The sequence below is a fragment of the Perissodus microlepis genome, chromosome 7 (assembly GCF_051167445.1).
Source record: "Perissodus microlepis isolate ML-2025 ecotype Zambia chromosome 7, ASM5116744v1, whole genome shotgun sequence".
NCBI lineage: Eukaryota > Metazoa > Chordata > Actinopteri > Cichliformes > Cichlidae > Perissodus > Perissodus microlepis.
In genome coordinates this window covers 3,667,915-3,686,288 of record NC_140467.1, presented here as the reverse complement: position 1 = coordinate 3,686,288, position 18,374 = coordinate 3,667,915, and the positions used below count along the sequence as shown (strand labels likewise).

The following is an 18,374-nucleotide window of genomic DNA, read 5'->3' as shown; positions in this document are numbered from 1 at the left end:
GTCTGTATGTTGAGGGGTCTTTGGGCAAGATACTGAACCCTAAGCTGCTCTTAGTGCATCCATGAGCATTTGTGTGAGTGTGTGTGTGCTTATTATTCACATGAAAGTGCTCAAAGGCATAAGACACATACACTACAGAATGTGTGAATATGTGCATATAGCATGTGGAGTAGTGGTTCAAAAAAGATGTCCATTTAACTTCCATTTTATTGTGATTCTGCTCTATTTTATAGACATATACCTTCTCCATTAACCTTTTATCAGCCTGAATGAAGAATCGCCTTTAAGGAAGTGCCTCCAGACATCCTTAATAAGAGAGTTGGCTGTCAGATAATTAAATGTATGTACAGGTTAAAATTCCCACTAATGAATCAAGTTATTTTTTAAGCATATGTATGTTTAAATATAGTTTTATACACCTGTTGTGGGTGTTTTGGTTCTGTATTTTACATGGTTTCATTCCTGCTTTAGTCATTTCTGATAAAAACTTTCTTCTGGTCTATTTGTCTTTGCTTTTCTACTGTTGTGTCACTGGCCCAATAATAAAGTGGTGAAAAATTGTTTGTGTAAGTAGATTAAGTTCTTTTTAAGATCCAGTATTAATGTGTAATTGTTTTATGATATCAACATAATGAACTGAAAAATGCCCCAGTTAAGACTGAAAAAAAAATATCATGATTTCAATAATAGAGTTGGATATAATATTCTTTATTAGTAAATACACAACCCCAATTCTCTCAGGGAGCCATCAGAAAATACATATTACAGAGAGGAACCGAGGCAGAGCTCCTGTATTTATCCCACCACCACTGTTTCATCATCTGGGAATTCATAGTAGGGAACCTCTAGGTTAAGGGGAGCGGGTCCCTTCCTGATTCGTCCTGAAGCATCATAGTGAGAGCCATGGCAGGGACAGTAGTAGCCTCCGTACTCTCCGGCATTAGCGATGGGCACACAACCCAGATGGGTGCACACACCAAGAACGATGACCCACTTGGGGTTGGTCACTCTATCCTTGTCATGCTCGGGATCACGCAGCTCTGCAAGATTCACTGCCTGCTCTGTGGCGATTTCCTTCTCTGTACGGTGACGGACAAACAAGGGTTTTCCTCTCCACTTGAAGGTCATGTTTTTGCCTTCTGGGATATCGCTCAGCTTGATCTCTATCTTGGATAAGGCCAGGACATCAGCAGATGCGCTCATGGAGGAGATGAACTGGGTGACGACTGTCTTGGCTGCATAAACTCCCACCACAGTGGTAGCGCCAGTGAACAAGTAAGAGAATGCCCTTCTTGCCTCACTGCTCTCTTGGGAGGACTTGTTGGGGTCCATAACCTCAGGCCGACGGTAGTCTGAAAAGTCTGGAATCTTGATGTCTGTGTGTGCAAGGCGGACTCCTCCAGGAGCTGAAGCGACAAATACGTTTCAAAGACACAGGCAGGAGATAAATAAACAGATAGTAAACTATACAACATCTCACAAAATAATAATTTTCTGTCAAAAACTCAACAACTCAGAAAAGTGTTGTTTAATTTGAGGCTTAATTCATATTTGACTGTAATGACAATAACTTCTGGTGCATTCAAATGACCCTAAAAACTGAATGACTTTGGTTTGGCAAAAATAAATCTTTAAATTTCTACTTTTTGAGCTCATGCTGTAAATTCCACACGTCCTAATTTTGCAGCCATTTGGTACTTTGAGACTAACCTACCTACTGTAATTCTTTATATGGTTGTTCTAAAAGATCCCTAAAAGTGAAACCATCCCTTAGTTTTGCCGTCAAAGACTCAGCATGCTGGTGGACTGGCAATGTTGCACTGAGCACTTCTTCATCACTTCAGTCTTACAGTCTGTGTTTTATGCTGTCTCCTTGTGTTCTTCTTTTTTGTAGTGGGTAGTTGTTGCTCACTGAGCCTGGTTCTTCCATTTTCTTAATGTTACATTGAGTTGTTTTTTTTTTTTTGCCTAAATGCTTGTACATACTCATTGTTGTCTCATGTCTCATTGTTGGGGTTTTCCCTTTAATATTGTAGGGTCTGTTCCTTTCAATATGAATGCATGCAATACATATAAAATGGAAGTGAAATGAAAAAGGAATTTCAAATTAGGTCAACTGATACACAGGTATAAAAAAAAAAGTGGTGACACTAAAAATGTAAGCCTCGTGTTCATAATGCACATAATATTCTAAACAATTGTAAATTCTTGAAGCTATGATAACATTCTAGTGAAAATCTGACATGGTGAAAGGCCAAACAGGAAAAAAAATCATTTACTGTGGCTCTACAGCTGCTTGAAAATTTTATTTAGAATTATATGATAATCTGATAATTATACGACATCGGGCTGTTCGGTCTATCTAGAATAAATAATAGAAATCTAGGCTGACATCTTCATATTTTGACAAAACAACGAAAATAAACACATTTTGCTACAGAACCGAGGCACCATTGTTCATATTTATCAAATTGGAAACTGTGCAAGTATGAGGCTTAAAAAATGTCTTTTATGTAACCACCTCCATGCAAATGGAATTCTTTAAATATATATTATTATATTTCTTTAGATCCTTCTATTGTCATCTTTCCTTATTCTACTACGCTGTTATTCGGGTCCTATTCGGGTCAGTCAGGTCAAAGATTGCCCATTACCCTTCCAACGTCCTGCTAGCCATCGCAAGTTGTTTACGATTAGTTTTCAAGAAGCCTCCGAAAATAGGTTTCACATTTTACAGCATTAAAATGTTATAGAATAATTAAGACGCCGGTACTGCGTTTTTTATCCTCACATCATGCTGCTCATTAGCAACCCCGGCTAACATTAATAATGTTCGTCACTGGGCCTTACCAGCAACAACGGCCACTTCTTTGGCTCCCGGAGACATCAAAGTTTTTAGTGCATGCTTTGTTGTCTGGAGAAACGGGGGAAAAGCCCCGGGACGAGCGGTTATGGACATCATTTTCGCCCAAGATAAGATTTCTCAACCCCACAGTTGGGGACACGACCTTGCGTGTACAATCTCCGGTATGAAACTTGTGTGTAGCACTCTAATCTTCTGTACCGGAAACTGTCTCCGAACTCTTTTTAAAGTTCCGCATTAACCTAACTGTCTTTCTTTTTCTCCTCTACAAAAGAAATCGTTATTAAATATTGTCTGACTTCTTCAACTTAATGTCGGTATTAACACGTTACGATAATTTGACCCTAAAGCCTACAAACTAAACACAAATGTTTTAGTACAGGCATTTTTCTCCGTCAGCTGAATCCAGGGGTCCTTGTGATGTAAACAAGGGTCCTTGCAACAGAAACGGAGCTACATACACCATGGTAACCTGAGAAAAAAAAGGGGAGAACAATGAAAATACCAAAAAGAAAGCTGTTCCTTCTCCTTATTTTTGCATATGTAGCGTTTTCACTCTATGCTGCGTATAATGTTTTCTTCAGCACCAAAGTACTATCCCGCGTTCACAGGGTGGTGAAGAAAGAGACGGGAGCACAATCGGGTAATTTCACGGAGCAGGAGGGCCGCCTAAAAACAGGAGCCGATAATTAAAAATGATATTTATTTAATTTCGCGTGGAAAGAAAATTGAATAGATAACGGTGTGTTGGGTTTTGTAGGTGGTGTCAGGGATGGCGGTGCTCCATACGTTGCTGATGAGTGGAATCCGTGGGAGGATGAACAGGTGGAGTACAACTCTGCTTTGAACAAAAAGAGAGAGGCCTTCAAACAGTACCTGGGTAAAATTGACAAGAACAAACCCAAAAGATACAAGGTCCAGATATGGGGGAAAGCTGCAATAGGTAGGTCATGATCTAATGTGTCACAGCCTGAAAGGAGGTTTTGATGTCATCTAAAAATGGAAATAATTTGCTCTGTGGCAAGATATTATGGTTTTACATATATTTTATCTCATACTTGGAGGCTTACAGAATAACCGTCATTCGTCTATCTATTTCCTTTACAGGGCTTTACCTTTGGGAACATGTTTTAGAGGGCCCCCTCAACCCCACTGACAAGGTAGCACAATGGAGAGAGGGGGAGCTGCAGTCAGGGAAGATTGATTTCAGGTAACAGATCAGAGATAGAAAGTTTAAAAGCACAAACATATAGTTTGCATTTGAGCCTTAATTACATATTTACTGAAAAAAAATGTGACCCCATCCTTGTAAATCACTCTGTCTCTAGTTTCTACACAGGTCCTGCTGTGGTGCAGGGTCATGTGCCTCTGGACATGAATAGTCTGGTTTTGGTTCTCAATGGCCGCGAAAAGCAAAAAGTCACTTACTCCACACGGTGGCTGGAGCACGTCCAAACTCTGGTTCAGTCCAATACAGTGTCTCACGTTGCTGTGGTTCTGCTGGGCGATGAGCACTGCAACAACAACTGGATCAGCCCACATCTGAAGAGAAATGGTGGCTTTGTGGACCTCCTGTTTGTAGTGTATGATAGCCCCTGGGTCAATGACAAGGATGTCTTTCAGTGGCCTCTTGGTGTTGCTACGTATGTCCTCGCTTATTGTCTAATTTGTGTGTATGTGTCATGTTTCCTCTTTGAATTAGTAACGCTGTCTAATATAATGCCACGATTTTGTCTCTGTACAGATACAGACAGTTTCCAATGATCAGGCCTAATGCCCAGTTAATTACCTCCAACCGGCCATACCTCTGCAATTTCTTAGGAACTGTTTACAAAAATTCTTCCAGAGAAACACTCATGCACATTCTGACACAGTCTGGCCTGGAAAAGGATTGCATCACCACTGGGAGGGAAAAGTAAGTCACTATTTATTACCTGTTTCATTGCCTTATCTGAAAGAATAAAATCTTTTACTTTTTTTATTGGCTGGATTATTTTTACTTTGGCTGACTCTGCTATAACACAGCTATAACAACAGGATAAAAAGTTGAGATATTTAGAATAGTATAAAGAACATCTTGCCACTAAGGCCGTCCTAGTGTATCTTTGTGAAACTATTAATGTCTTTCAAGTAACTTAAAGAAGTCTAGACGCTTTTCTTTGCAAGCTCCTTTGACTACGATGACCTGGATGACTGAGAACCTTCACAGACATATTAATGTCTACAGTAAGCTTCATGGTCAAGCGGTTTCAAATTATTAGTCTTGCATAGTGAAATCCAAAACTTATTTAAGTTTTAGGGAACCAAACGACTTAGGTTAAAATTAGACATCACAGAGGCCTAAGCTTTTAATCCACATGTGGGCAAAATATAGGGCAAATCAACTGAATCTGACCAAAATCTCCTTAAAGAAAAAGAAAAATGAATAAGAAAGAGGATTATGCTAAGGAATGTCAAGGAGAATAACTGCAATAAGTCTTCACTGCCATTTAAGTCCATTTCAGTGCAGTGCGGTTCATCAGTAATCTATGCAGTAGCAAAGATCAAACAACTGGCAAGATAAATGCTAATTTAAGGGCTGATAAAGAATTTATGTGATTTTTTTTTTAATGCTAGCAATATTTATGTTATGATTGATTTATCCAGTGTGTACCCCTACAGATAATTCATCTAAGAAAATCCCATTGCTGGTTTAAATCTTTTAATATCAAGAAAAAATGGTAAATGGCCTGTATTTGTAAAGCGCTTTACTTGGTCCTAAGGACCCCAAAGCACTTTACACATCCAGTCATCCACCCAGTCACACACACATTCACACACTGGTGATGGCAAGCTACATTGTAGCCACAGCCACCCTGGGGCGCACTGACAGAGGCGAGGCCACCGGGCCCTCTGACCACCAACGGGTGAAGTGTCTTGCCCAAGGACACAACGACCGAGACTGTCGGAGCCGGGGCTCGAACCGGCAACCTTCCAATTACAAGACGAACGCCCAACTCTTGAGCCACGATCGCTCCCTAAACTGATGTGCTAAATCATTGAACGCTGCCACATCAACACAAACACTTGTTCCCTGGTTTTACTGTGAACAGCTAAGGCATTTTTAAATAAAGAAAGTAAATAATAAAATTAAGCCTTTAAGATAATCAAGCCCTAATTATATAAGCATAGATAATTATGACATGTGCTCAGTTTTCCACTTATATTTAGGTTATGGCAATTTTGTACCAAGAAACACTTCAGAGTGGCTTATTGAAAACTCTGCAATCTGTTATGTGAAAGATGGGACAGTGGATACCTTTTGCTTAAAATGATTTATGGCCTGTTACTAATATTACTGTCAGTGTACCACATGTTTTAACTAATAAACATGTCCGACAGAGAAATTAGTACCTGGTAAAAATGGATAAGAAGTAGCTATTCGTTTAAGTTTACTTTTCTGACTTGTTTAATAATAAATGGAGCTGAGGTGAGACAGCTTTGATTTCTAAATGTAAATTACATGGAACAATATTATAGTATATTTCTGTGTTTATAGGGGTAGCTTAAACTGTTGACTGAAATATCTCCCCTTCTTACCTGCCACAGGTGGCTCCCTCAGGAGACAGCAGACAGTCTGAGACGCTATCAGACAGCTCTGGCCCAAAGCGAGCTCACTCTCTGCCCAGTTGGGATCAACACAGAGTCTTACCGCATCTACGAGGCCTGCTCTTATGGCTCCGTGCCCGTGGTGGAAGATGTGATGACACCTGGGAGCTGTGCAGCAGGGCCCAGCTCCCCGCTACGACTCCTAAAAGCTGCAGGGGCGCCCTTCATCTTCATCAGCGACTGGAAGGAGCTCCCAGCCATCTTGCAGAGGGAGAGAGGGATGACACAGGAGCAGAGGGTGGACAGGAGGAGGAGGCTGCTGGAGTGGTATTCCAGCTTTCGTCAGCAGATGAAGGAAAGGTTCACCGAGGTCATCGAAGAGACCTTCTTCAAAAACGGCTGACTGTGGTGCTTCTAAATATCAGCGGGGTGGTTGACAGTTAAAACTGATTTTATTTATTTTATGGTTTGTGGAGAAATGTGATGTACTACTGACATAGTGAAAGTGGTGATGTTCTTTTCAATATTCTGGCGCAGGTTATTAAAAAATAATTTATGTGTGTAGTAAAGTTGTAAAGCTGCCATTACTAGTCAGAAAGGGGCCTCGTGATATTTAAGTATATTCATCATCTAAATGTTTACAACTGTGGAATGTACAGGCATTTAGAGATAAAGAATTATGAACTGCCTTTGCATTTTAAAAAAAACAACCCTTAATTTACTTTAAGTATGTTTTATGTGTTTTTATGTAATTCTTATTGTGATTTTTAGGAAACACTAAATAATATATGTAGAAGAGATTGTAATGTGTTTGCACCATTTTTAACACCCTGATATCCTTTTGAAATCTTTTCTCTTTGTGAGCAGCTTGCAAATGGATGTGGTTGGGATGAAATGTTTTGCTTTGTGGTTAAAAATAAAATAAAATCAGCTGTTTTATATTTATTTCAGTTCTGTGCTGCATGTGTGTGGGGATTTCTTTTTCTTTTTTTTTTAAAGACAGTGCAGTAAAATAAAATGGAGCATTGTCCTGAACAGAAATGCGAGGTTGTGCTTTCATTGTGCCTGCAGATGGCGCTGTGGACCAGCTAAATGTCAGTGGATGCGATGATCTCCAGTGAAATGTAATGCAGACGCTTTTTTGAGTTGATAAAAAAAATTATATGTGGGGAAACTTACTTTTCACATAAGCTAATAAACACGAAACATGCCGTAAAACTGAGGAGAAACTTCTGGATGTCTACCAAACTATTGTATTTGAGATGTATAGGGCACAGATCGATATAAGCTAAGAATATATTGATGCGTGGTCGTTACCAGGAATTATGGGGTTTCTCGCTGTATTTCAGCTAGAGCTGTGCACAGGTGTGCGGCCACACGTTTAGTCTACCCTGTAGAGCACTTAATGTCTGTAAATAATAAAAAAAACTAAAAATGTCATTTTGTTTTGATTTAGAAAGAAAATATTGAATGCAAAACTAATATAATGTGACGTCTATTTCAAGTTACGTATAAGTAGGACAAAAAGCCTTCAGGTTTGGCAGCAGGAGTGTCCGTCAGGGCGCGGATGTCCACTACTGTGGAGATCCCTCCCTCCCTGTCCTTCCTACCTCCAGCTGCTGCGTGCTGCAGTCGGCCTGCCTGCCCTGTCTGCCTTTTCGCCTGCTGGGAGTTGAGTTGTAGGGTCGGGGGTGGGGGGCGAGAAACCGTTGAGGGAGAGCGAGCATAGGGGGGGGACGTGTGGATGTGTGGGTCTCAAACTGGAAACCACCACCAAAGCGGCGCAGACTCTTAACCATTCAAGCCGACTTCCAAGCCCTTCGGACATGCTGTTGACACTACTTCTGCCGGAAGGACCCTAAACTTGCGCGATTGTTTTTTTCTTCTTCTTCTGTGGTTTCAGCAGCGCTGTCGCGCTGTGCCGACTGCTCGGATAGTTGAGAGGATTCATTGGTTGGAGCAGGATTGCGCATTGGCCCTGCCGTGTATCCGCCGCGTATCCTGAGGGAAGAAGAACAATGAAGCGATAAACGTTTCCTCCTTTCTCCAAGTCCCGCTGCAGACTTAAATCCCACTAAGAGTCTTAAAAAAATCTCGGTGCTTCTTCCCCTGGCTTTCATTTTTCTCGTGTTGTTTGGGATGCGTCGGTAGCTGTAGGATCCCGCTTGTTGACAGTTTTTTTTTCTTTATACAAGAAGTTTACAACAAGTTTCGGACATAGGAAGACGGAAAATGTCCACACCGAGGTTCAAAAAGGATAAAGAAATTATCACGGACTACGAGAGTCAAGTCAAAGGTAAGGGGAGGGTTAAATGTTTCTCTGGGAAATGCGCTTGTAGGAGCTGCTGGGAGAACCGAGAAAGGACTAATTGGGACCAGGCTGGTTCATCACTACCTGCATGAGTCATAGCTAGTGATGGTGGTCACTGGCTATGACTTGTGGTGAGGTGGATTAAGAAAGAAAGTTGGTGTAAATGACCCCCTTTTGGTCAAGTCAAACGAGGACATGTCTTTCCAAGAGGTCCAGCCTTCATATAACTTGGATATCTGTAAAATGACTTAGAGGGCTGCCACAGCTCAATAATATTTGTGCCAGCAGGACAAAGTTAGGGATGTAGTCAGCAAAATAAATCATTAGTCACAGCTCAGGAAGGGTTTTTAGTCTTGCATAGTTTTGCATGTGAAAACCATTGAGAACGCTCAATAGACTGACACTGGTTCAAAGAAGCGATCACTATCTTTCACATGGCTTCAGGCCTGTAGCCTTTAAAAATAAATAAAATAAAATCTGTTATTTTAAGGCTGTATGTCCGCACATTGTCCTTAACATCCGAGATGCTTGTAATTATTCCCACTTGGCCTGTTGCATTTTTAGTCACGCTTGTGTGTTATAACTACCTGTTACTGTTGAGATTTTTTCTTGAACTCTAGCTGGTGTGGGACTTTTGTCGTTAAGCCATTGTTCCCATAATATCACAGCAAGATTATGCAACTGGAGCGGTGAGAAAGGACAAGTTCAGGCATCACAGATACACACAAATTAACTTTGCGTGAACTGCTCAGGGGCACTTAAGAAGTAGTGGATGGTTAGTATTCTATGCCAATTTGTTTCCCACTTAATGCCACACACACTTTAAAACATAAAACTGCTCAGTGCCTAGATAAAGGTATGTGATTTAAAGGTGTGCTTCACTGATGTCGCCCCTAACTTATCTTGTCTCCTTCAAGTCCTCTGTTGGCTTATTCCCAGACAGAAAAGGCAGCTGCTGCTCCAGGGTAACCATGGGGATTTGGTCCCCAGCCTACCAGCTCTGTTCCTCAGTGCTATTAATTTGCAGAAATGCCACCTATTCACCTCCCATAGCCAGCCTTAACTGCTGAGAAAAGAGGAGAGGTTAGTGGTGGTTGGTGGGGCTTTAAGAAGGGTATAGAGAAGTGTTGGTTGAGGAATTACAAGATTGCATGAAAGCAAGCTATCATTTGCTAAGGGTTGTTCAGGACCCCATCCCCCTGCACCCCCTGCAAGGATGACTAAGGGCTTTCAGCCAATAATAGAAGATGATGCACAGTCATAAACGATGTCAAACAAGACATGACTTGGCCTCCCTGTTGTCTCGAGGAAGTTGGTGTGTTAATAAAAAGCACCTGATGCTGAGAATAGCTGCTGCTTGACAGCACCAGAAGAGCCTCAGTAAATCAAAGTTTAAGTGTATTGTTTTGTTGAATCTAATTCTGAGGCTAATGCTCTGAAGCTTGTCGTGCACTGTAAATATCCTCTAGGTAGGATATTTTTCTTCGGGGGAGTTAACATCACAGGCGGTGCACAGCTATTTGCATAAAGTACTGTTCTGGTTCTTTTTGCATTGTAAATAACCCATGGGTATTCCATCTGAGGGATGCATTATTTATTATCTTTCAAATGTATGTTCCAAAAACGACTGATTGAATTTATCTTTAACTATAATTAACCACAGGTAAACACTGTATTTCTTATCAATACTGTGTCGTCTGTTAAACAGAAAAAGAGGAATCTTTATTAGGTCGGTGTTCGCCTGCAAAGGAAGACTTGTTTTGTTTGTTTTTTTTTGGGGGGGGGGGGTAGCTGCTGGGCTCATTGGGATATGAGTATGTAGTACAGGAAGAAAATGCTTTGTAGTGTAGTAGCACGGTTTCTGCATTCAGAAGAGCAGCTCCTGATTCAGCGATTGTAAAGCCTTTTATATGTTAAGGGTGGTAATGAGTGGGATTTAATCTGCAATGACCGGTGACAGCCAGAGGCAGAATCTGGTGAACAGACATCGATTACTTTAGAAGTAGAACAACAAGCATCCTAAAAAAACACCAACAACTGGAGCCAACACTCTGATGTTTTGGCCAATATTCTCCCCGTCTCATAGCTTTTAAAAAGTACAGAATTTTCACAATATTTTGACAGAGATCTGGAAGCCAGTTTTGCTGCATCTTACATAAGCACACTGATCTGTAGCCTCAAACCCTCTGCCTTGATTTTGACAGGAGACTTGCATCGTTACACCAACAATTCATGCTTCTTCCTTTTTTTCCCTGCGACTCATCATTTTCATATTTGTGCTCAGCAAGCTTGTGCTTAGTGGGATTGCTATTCAACTCAGTAAATGTGATGTATTTAAAGTAGCTTTCCACAGTGACTGTCTGGAAGCTTTCCTACAAAGTCTTACACTACTGTTCACAGGCCTGGTTTGTCATTCAGCTAACATTCGTTTCATAAGTCCTGTCCAATAGCCTTTTTTAACCTCCTACGAGAAATGTAAAGCAAGTCATTTTGGCAATTGAAGGCAGTTATCATTTTATTGACAATGCTTTGTTGCATGGGGATTTAATTCTTTATAACTGCTAAGAATTGGCATCTACATCAAGACTCAGCTTGATCTGGGAAAACAAAAACATTAAGGAGAATGGGTTAAGACAGTGGAGTTTGTTTGTGCCTTATAACGTGCATCAGTTGCAGTCAATTAAAGTAATTGTAAACCAACAAGTGAAAGCTGTGGGTACATTGCAATTCTCTGTGTGCCTCTGTTTCTGTGGACTGGTGGAACGGGGCAACACTGTTTGCAATGTTTTCTTGTGGGTGAAATGTCAGTTTGATGTCAGGCTCTAGCTTGCTGTTTGTGTCCTGGGGGTTGTGACTCAGATGGCAGAACCCGTTAAAACCTCTGACAGGGGTCCTCTCCTGGATCATTATAAAGGCTGACCCTTGACCTGACTTCACTGCTCTTTGAAATCAGAGCTCTGCCCCTTTGCATACAAAGAGAATGGTCCCTCCATGTTTGTACGCAGGGGGATTAAAGGAAGGAAACTGCTGGGAGGTTGTATGGTGGTAATTACTTTTCAAATAGCTAAGAGTTGTCTTGTGGTTAAAAGTGTGATTAGTTAATTTACCTTACTATCAGCACAAATTACGTCTCTTCAAATGCATGGAGACGTGCTTGTGGATCATCATGCATTGCATGTGATGTTCGTGTGACATCAGGTTATCATGTGGACGGATTTTTGCTTTAACTCTGCCTGCTACCAAGCTTTAGCATGGAGAGTAGTCTATAGAGGCTGTCTTTATTTATTTAGAATAGTCTAGAAGAAGTACTGTGAGATATAAACACTGGGAATTTTTCACAATACTTCAGGAAGTAATCTGTGTAGACAAAATCAGTTTGAAGAGGGATTTCACAAAGAACCCAAAATAGCCATTAGCCAATTTTACATCCTTGGGTACATAATTTCATGTTTCTGGTATTCCAGTTATTAATATCAGTATCATAAATATTGAATTTGTAACATTAGAAGTTTGTTACATTTGATCTAGTCGCTGACAGATTGACGGACTGTTTGTTGGTTGTTTCATACTTTGGGTTAATACAGATAGAGCAGCTGTCTGAGCAGACTCCTATTTCCCAGTGTCACCTTTGCCTCCTCCTTCAGTAAATATGATCAGATGTGAGTTTGAAGGTGTGAATGGCTCTGAAGCCAGCTGTCAGTATAACATGACCTTTTTTGCAACGGTCATATTTTTTTTCCCATTAACACCAACCTGTAGTTACACCACCAAGCCTCTAATTTCAGCTCAGCTTTCTTCTACGTTGCTTTTTGCCAACAGCCAATCAGTTCACACAAAGAGCCATTTTACTAACAGTATTGCACTTCCCACAACAGTTAAGTTGTAACCAATACCGCGGTGTACATTGGTGGATGTGTGATGCTCCATCTTGGCAGAGTGTTGATGGAGTTTAAAGGCTGCAAGACTAACGAAATTCTAACCCCTCCTGGATCACTTCTCCACAGTATCACACATCCGTTCACACACTTATCATCAATTTTTACCCCCCCCCCCCCCAAACTTCTATAACTGTGGGTGTTTGTAATGTGCTCACATGCAGTGGTATGGCACTGGGTGTTGTCTTTGTGCATGGGTGTGTGTTTGCATGGCTGGGTGAATTGTTATTGACAGCACCATCTGTGGCCATTCACCCTTTTTGTAGTTTTAATAAACTCTGCTGAGCACAAGCAAAGCTTCACATTCCCTGCTGCTCTTTATTGTCACCACAAAGGCTCCCGGGACCTTACTGCAGCCCCCCACGCTGACCATCAACAAGGAAAAAAAGAGCCAAACCTGCCCCCATTCATGTCACTATATTCCCCAAACCAAACAAACATGTTGCCTGGTGTATTGTCTTCAGATCCAGTTAATTCAGTTTCTTCCCAGAAATGTACCCTACTGCAGTGTGACCGAATAAATTGAAAGTAAAGTTTCAGACTAAAAGGTTGGCTTTTGTTCCTCTTTTTTTCTTCTTCTTTCAACTACTATTTTCCTTCTCTCTGGTGATGTTGGTGCAAAAAGAAGAATCCATGTAAGTGCCTAGTAATGAGCTGGATGAGATCCAGTGTGTTGCTGCACTGGATTAGCTAATATGAGGTGCAGGGTATAAATGGAATAAGACCGTGCTTGAAGAAAGTAAAACCGGAATTAAAAGCGAAAGTTTAAAGTAAAAAGGAGGTTTTGTTGGGGATTTGCAGAGATTTTGGTTACTCTCTGGACAACCTTAATTTCTTTGAACCATGGCTGAGGCCCAACAGATGGACAGACAGGAAGGCAGATAGACACAGTTTGACTACCAGGCCATGTTGCTGTCTGCCACCCAGTAGGCCTGGATTAGGGGTAAGAAGATTGGGGGAAGGGAGAGGACAGTATGAGGCCAGGGCAGGAATAAGTGAAGGCGGAGGTCACAGGCTCTGACTTGGGTGACTTGTTTTAAACTGCGTCTGTGTGTTCATCGGATTCATCTGCGGCTCTAAGCCGTTTATGTGGTTAGCGGTGGTGAAAGCTTTTTAAGATGAGTGCAAACATTCTATAAGTGAAGTCTCTCGTTAGTCCTTGTTCTGGGTTCCCTTAAACAATGTGACATCTGCCACTTTGGTTGCTTTTTTTCCGCCTGTGTCAGTGGTTTGGCTGACCATGACCAGGAAAGCTGAAGCTTCTTTGCTGAGGTAGTTTATTCATCAGCCACAAAGAGGGTACTGCACTAGGGCTGCCACAAACGATTATTTTGATAGTCGACTAGTCACCGATTATTTTTGCGATTAGTCGACTAATCAGATCATGCATCCATTGGACATACAGCTTATTGCAGCATGCATCTGCTCTTATATAACTATCATTAGCTTACAGCTTTAAGTGTTTAAGGTATGTGCTAACTAAAAATAAAGACAAGATGATAGTTTATTAAATTTTAATGAGATTTGCAGATTGTTTCGGTGAAGTTTAATAAACTCCTTGCTATCTAAAATATAACAGGACACCGGAGTATATTCTTGAGCATCTCACACTTCTGATAATCAGTTGTCTGCTTGACGTTTATTCAGCTGTGTAAAAACTATAACTTTAATCTCAGCCAAACCGATTTACTCAGGAACAAATAAAATACTACAAAAAGCCAAACAATAACATTTTTAAGTTATCTAAGTGACTTATATATCATGTTTAACCTGAGTAGCGAAAGACTGCAGTTGGTTTGAAAACAATTTGCCGGGAGTCCGGTGTTCTCACGGCTCTAGTGAGCCTTGCTCCCGGCTCGCTATCGAGCTAGTGGGTAACAGACGTCTCCGAAAACGTCGGAGCGCTTTTGAAAATATGTGGTGTCTTGATAAACTGAGCAAATATTTGAGGTTTACACGGTTACATTCTCGCCTGAAAATATGTTAAACGTTTATTTTGTGACCCAGAAAGAATAATAAGAGTAATATTAAAACTAACTAGCTGCCGCCATTGTTGGAAACTGAGCTGGGCAGCGCTATGAATTCTGGGACACAGCTTCTTCTTCTTCGGGGTTTAACGGCAGCTGGCATCCTTGTACATGCAGTGCTGCCATCTTCTGTTTCAGTCCGTTATTACACTCTTAAATTTTACTACTTATTCCTGCGTCTTTTGTGATCTTACAAAGCTTCAAACGACGCGTCGACTATTAAATCAGTCGTCGACGATTCTGATAGTCGACGTAATCGTGACTAGTCGACTAATCGTGGCAGCCCTATACCTCTTTGTGATTGTTTTGGTTGCTAGCAAATTACAGTGGTCGACTGTTTACATCGATAACATCGACTTGTCTGCAAATATTTGTCATTTATTTACTATCTAAGCTGTAGTAAAGCTTAAAGTGACACACAAACCAGAAATGTAGAAGTGTAAGTTACGCCTTGCTGCTGCAGTCAAAACGGTTCAAAATGTGCAACTTCTGTCTTGAAGGCAAACATTTTCCATTTACAGTTTGAATCACACTTTTCTATGTTTGGTGAATAGTTTGCAGATGACTCTGCATCTTCCAAGCAAACTAATTTGGCAACTGTGCCAATCTGCTACTAACCAAAAAGGTTGCAAGGAGGTTTTCAGTGCAGTAACACATGCCTCTTGGCAACCAGTTTCACATTAGAGGCTGCCAGCAATCACTTGCCAACCAGTTGCAGAATACACACTTTTCCTTGTGACTGGTCTCTAGAGCTGTGTGGGGGGAAAAGTTTCTCCTTTTAAGAAAGAGAAACTAAAAATATTCTACTTTGTTCTGGTCTTTTGCACAAACAGAATGTTTACGTAATATTTTGGCTTAATTAAAGCCTAAACCAAAGTGATAAAAATATACAGTCTATTATTAACAACTGTGCTCACTTCTACTGATCTTGAGCCTTCGTTTGTGCCTGTTTACTTTTCACCTCTGATTGCCTTTAGTTGGCAGCTTTCCCAGCATTCTTGAAATAATGGAATTCAAAACAATCAAATGTATGACAAGACTGACAAATAATATTTTGCTGGCAAGTCGAGCCTTGTTGGTGTTCATCAAATAGTTACCCATATTCCCAGCACCTGACAAAGATGATTACGCTAGTGATTTGGTGTATTGAAGAAATGTATTTTCTTTTATAATTTCCGCTACATGCTCAAGTGAAATATTTGTATTTGAACGTGTGCATACTTTAAGACGTGTAATATCCTTGAACTCAACAATTCAACTTCTTTGCTGGTTTTGCACACCATCTGGAATATGTTCTTGCATAACACTGTCTTGGTCAGTCAATCCATGCGTAATCTGGAAGAAAAAAATGCATTCAAATTGTATAACATTTCCCTACTTCTTAAAATGTTTACAAATTAACAGGCTTTGTGATACTTGACAACATGAAATTGCAAAGGTGAAGAAAGCACCTCTTAATAATCTCAAATAAAGAGTTTCTTTGGGTCTGATAAATGCTGGTGCATGAAATGTATTTTGCATCAAGTATGAAACTTTGTTTCCAAGACAATTTCTTACTTCACGATCTGCCATAAACTGTCTTTCCCATCTAGCCTTAACACTGGTGAACAAGCTTAATGTAGTGATCCTGTGGCTCCTCCTTGCCCCCCCCCCCCTTTTTTTTTTCTTTTTTTCTTTGTTCTACTTTGACCTCATGACCTGAGGAAAGAGAGCTTTTAGCCTGCCGCCCTCCTGATCTATAGCCAGAGACCACCCCTTGAGGCACGACTACCATGTTGGGCTGCTGCCCTGAGGAGATTTCGGGGGTGGGGTTATAAAATCTAGTCAGAAAGATGTCAACAAAATGACTAATCTTTTTTGTGTGTGTAGGTCTGATTGACTATAGGTTAAAGACAAGAAGTCACCCATGTCTTTCATTTAAAAATATAATTGAGTACTGCTGTTGCGGACACCACAAAGTCTGTATTAATGTAGGGAGGAACTGGAGAGAGTTTTCCACGGTCTCAGCTTATCAGCCTTGCAATAAAGGATCATTGTGAGTTTGCAGGAGGAGGAGGCACGAACTGAGTGTACAGCAGCCGGGGCTAGTGTTCGAGGAGCCTCAGGCTGGTCTTATGAGCTCTAGTCTGAACTCTGCTCCACCCTCCCTTGGGATGGAAACTGGAGCAAAAACTGTGGTTCCAGCCACAGATATGTGGGGTGCTTGGAGAGGGGAAAAAAAAAAAAAGCGCCATTTAGGGATAAAGGTCTGTCAGCCATGTTCCTCCCCTCCTCTTGGAGTCCTACTTCCAGCAGTCACATGTGGAGAGAGTCCCACTTAGTCCTCTTTGAGCTGTTCTTATATCCCTTCTCACTCTGTTTCTAAGCCTGAAAGAGAGTTTCTCCCGAGATAACTAGTACTGAACGGTTAAATAAACCTAAGGGAAAAGATAACGCTGTGTATTTATAGTTCTGTTTTATCATTACAATCATCATGGAAAATGTAACTTTTCCTGAAAACTCTCCTTGCTTCTATGCAACACTGTCCAGCTGTTTCCAGAAATAACACAGTTATTTTGTTGTCATGAGGCCTCGTATCATGTGGTTATTATCAAATAGATGAAATGGCCAATATTTGTGCTTGCTTGTGGTTTAAAGTTAGATGAAAGTTAATTGTAGCACGTTTACTACTCCCTCACCGATTTATCCTAAAAGTTCATAATTGATATGTTTGGAGCATGCTTCTTCATGGTATTCTGTTTCCGTCGGTCTGTCCGTTTTGCTGTTTGTCCTCACTGACCCTCGGCTGGAAGCCTTCTCCCCAGGACAGCTTTGCCCTTTAGTCAGCAAACTGCTGACCTTTAATCTTTGACCTGAATTCCAAAATCGAATCTCTCCCACTTCTGTTCACTTGGTTGGTTGTGTCTTTTGTGTAGATATCATGGCTTGCAGACAGTCAGAAGATTAATGGACGACTTTTAAGTCAAAGTTGTCTTTTTGTGCAACTTAACTGCTCAGTTACTGGCAAGAGACAAACCAGTTCTTACAGCTGAAATTAGTAATCGGTAAAAAAAATTTCATCATATTTTTCCAAGAAAAATTAAGTTTCAGATTTAAAATCAGTAACTAAACAAGGAACTCAATTGCCCACTGCTTCTAAAATTAAATGGCAAATGGCATTTAGATTAACTGGCACTTTAATACATTTTTTTGCAGTTGACAGCTTTCAAGATTTGTTGTCTGAATGAAGCTGAGAAGTTTTCCTCTTGACCAGTCTACTACATATAGTCTTACAAATTTTACCCCTAGATTCACTAAATTCAGGGTTAATGTAAATTAGTGCAGACAGTTTTGTTTTCTTCTTTTTTGTGGCTGAAACCTTAACAATGCCCTCATTCACTGTGGTTGAAATGCAGGTAAAATTCCAAAGTACCTTAAAAGGTTTGTTAGCCAGTAGAAATTTCTGGTATGAGCTACTAAGCCTTGAGTTAAACTATACTCGAGTCCAATGAAGATATTCAGATCTCATTTCTAATTGTATTAATGTCTGTATGAGAAAAAAAGTTGCAGAACTGCTTTATTTTCTGGTGGATTTTTTTGTAGGTTAGGGTGAAGTGCAGCATATTGCTGTCTGCAAGAAGTCTCTGCAGAGTCTGACATCCCATTTTATT

General features: G+C 40.6%; 3 protein-coding genes across 7 annotated transcripts in view; 2 read left to right on the top strand and 1 right to left on the bottom strand.

Moving 5' to 3' along the window:
• Window positions 1–687: 687 nt before the first annotated feature.
• Window positions 688–3,067, bottom strand: LOC146382304 (cytochrome b-c1 complex subunit Rieske, mitochondrial-like). The gene is made up of 2 exons (XM_084932861.1): window positions 2,851–3,067; window positions 688–1,406 (listed from the first exon to the last, which is right to left on the bottom strand). Exons 1-2 carry the CDS (start codon window positions 2,960–2,962, stop codon window positions 796–798), a joined length of 723 nt encoding a protein of 240 aa, XP_084788987.1. The 5' UTR covers window positions 2,963–3,067; the 3' UTR covers window positions 688–795.
• A 200-nt stretch (window positions 3,068–3,267) lies between these two features.
• On the top strand, window positions 3,268–7,396 carry rxylt1 (ribitol xylosyltransferase 1). The gene is made up of 6 exons (XM_084932859.1): window positions 3,268–3,506; window positions 3,624–3,806; window positions 3,971–4,073; window positions 4,192–4,506; window positions 4,608–4,778; window positions 6,452–7,396. The coding sequence occupies exons 1-6, from the start codon at window positions 3,359–3,361 to the stop codon at window positions 6,852–6,854; spliced, it is 1,323 nt and encodes a 440-aa protein (XP_084788985.1). The 5' UTR covers window positions 3,268–3,358; the 3' UTR covers window positions 6,855–7,396.
• A 651-nt stretch (window positions 7,397–8,047) lies between these two features.
• The window catches only part of srgap1a (SLIT-ROBO Rho GTPase activating protein 1a), a 77,945-nt gene continuing 67,618 nt past the window's right edge, over window positions 8,048–18,374 (top strand). Inside the window, exon 1 of one of the 5 annotated variants that reach the window (XM_084932858.1) lies at window positions 8,048–8,747. In XM_084932858.1, coding sequence (XP_084788984.1) covers window positions 8,684–8,747 — 64 coding nt within the window. In that variant the 5' untranslated portion in view covers window positions 8,048–8,683. The remainder of the gene's footprint in view (window positions 8,748–18,374) is intronic. The other 4 variants (XM_084932857.1, XM_084932854.1, XM_084932856.1 and 1 more) reach the window with 4 other exon arrangements.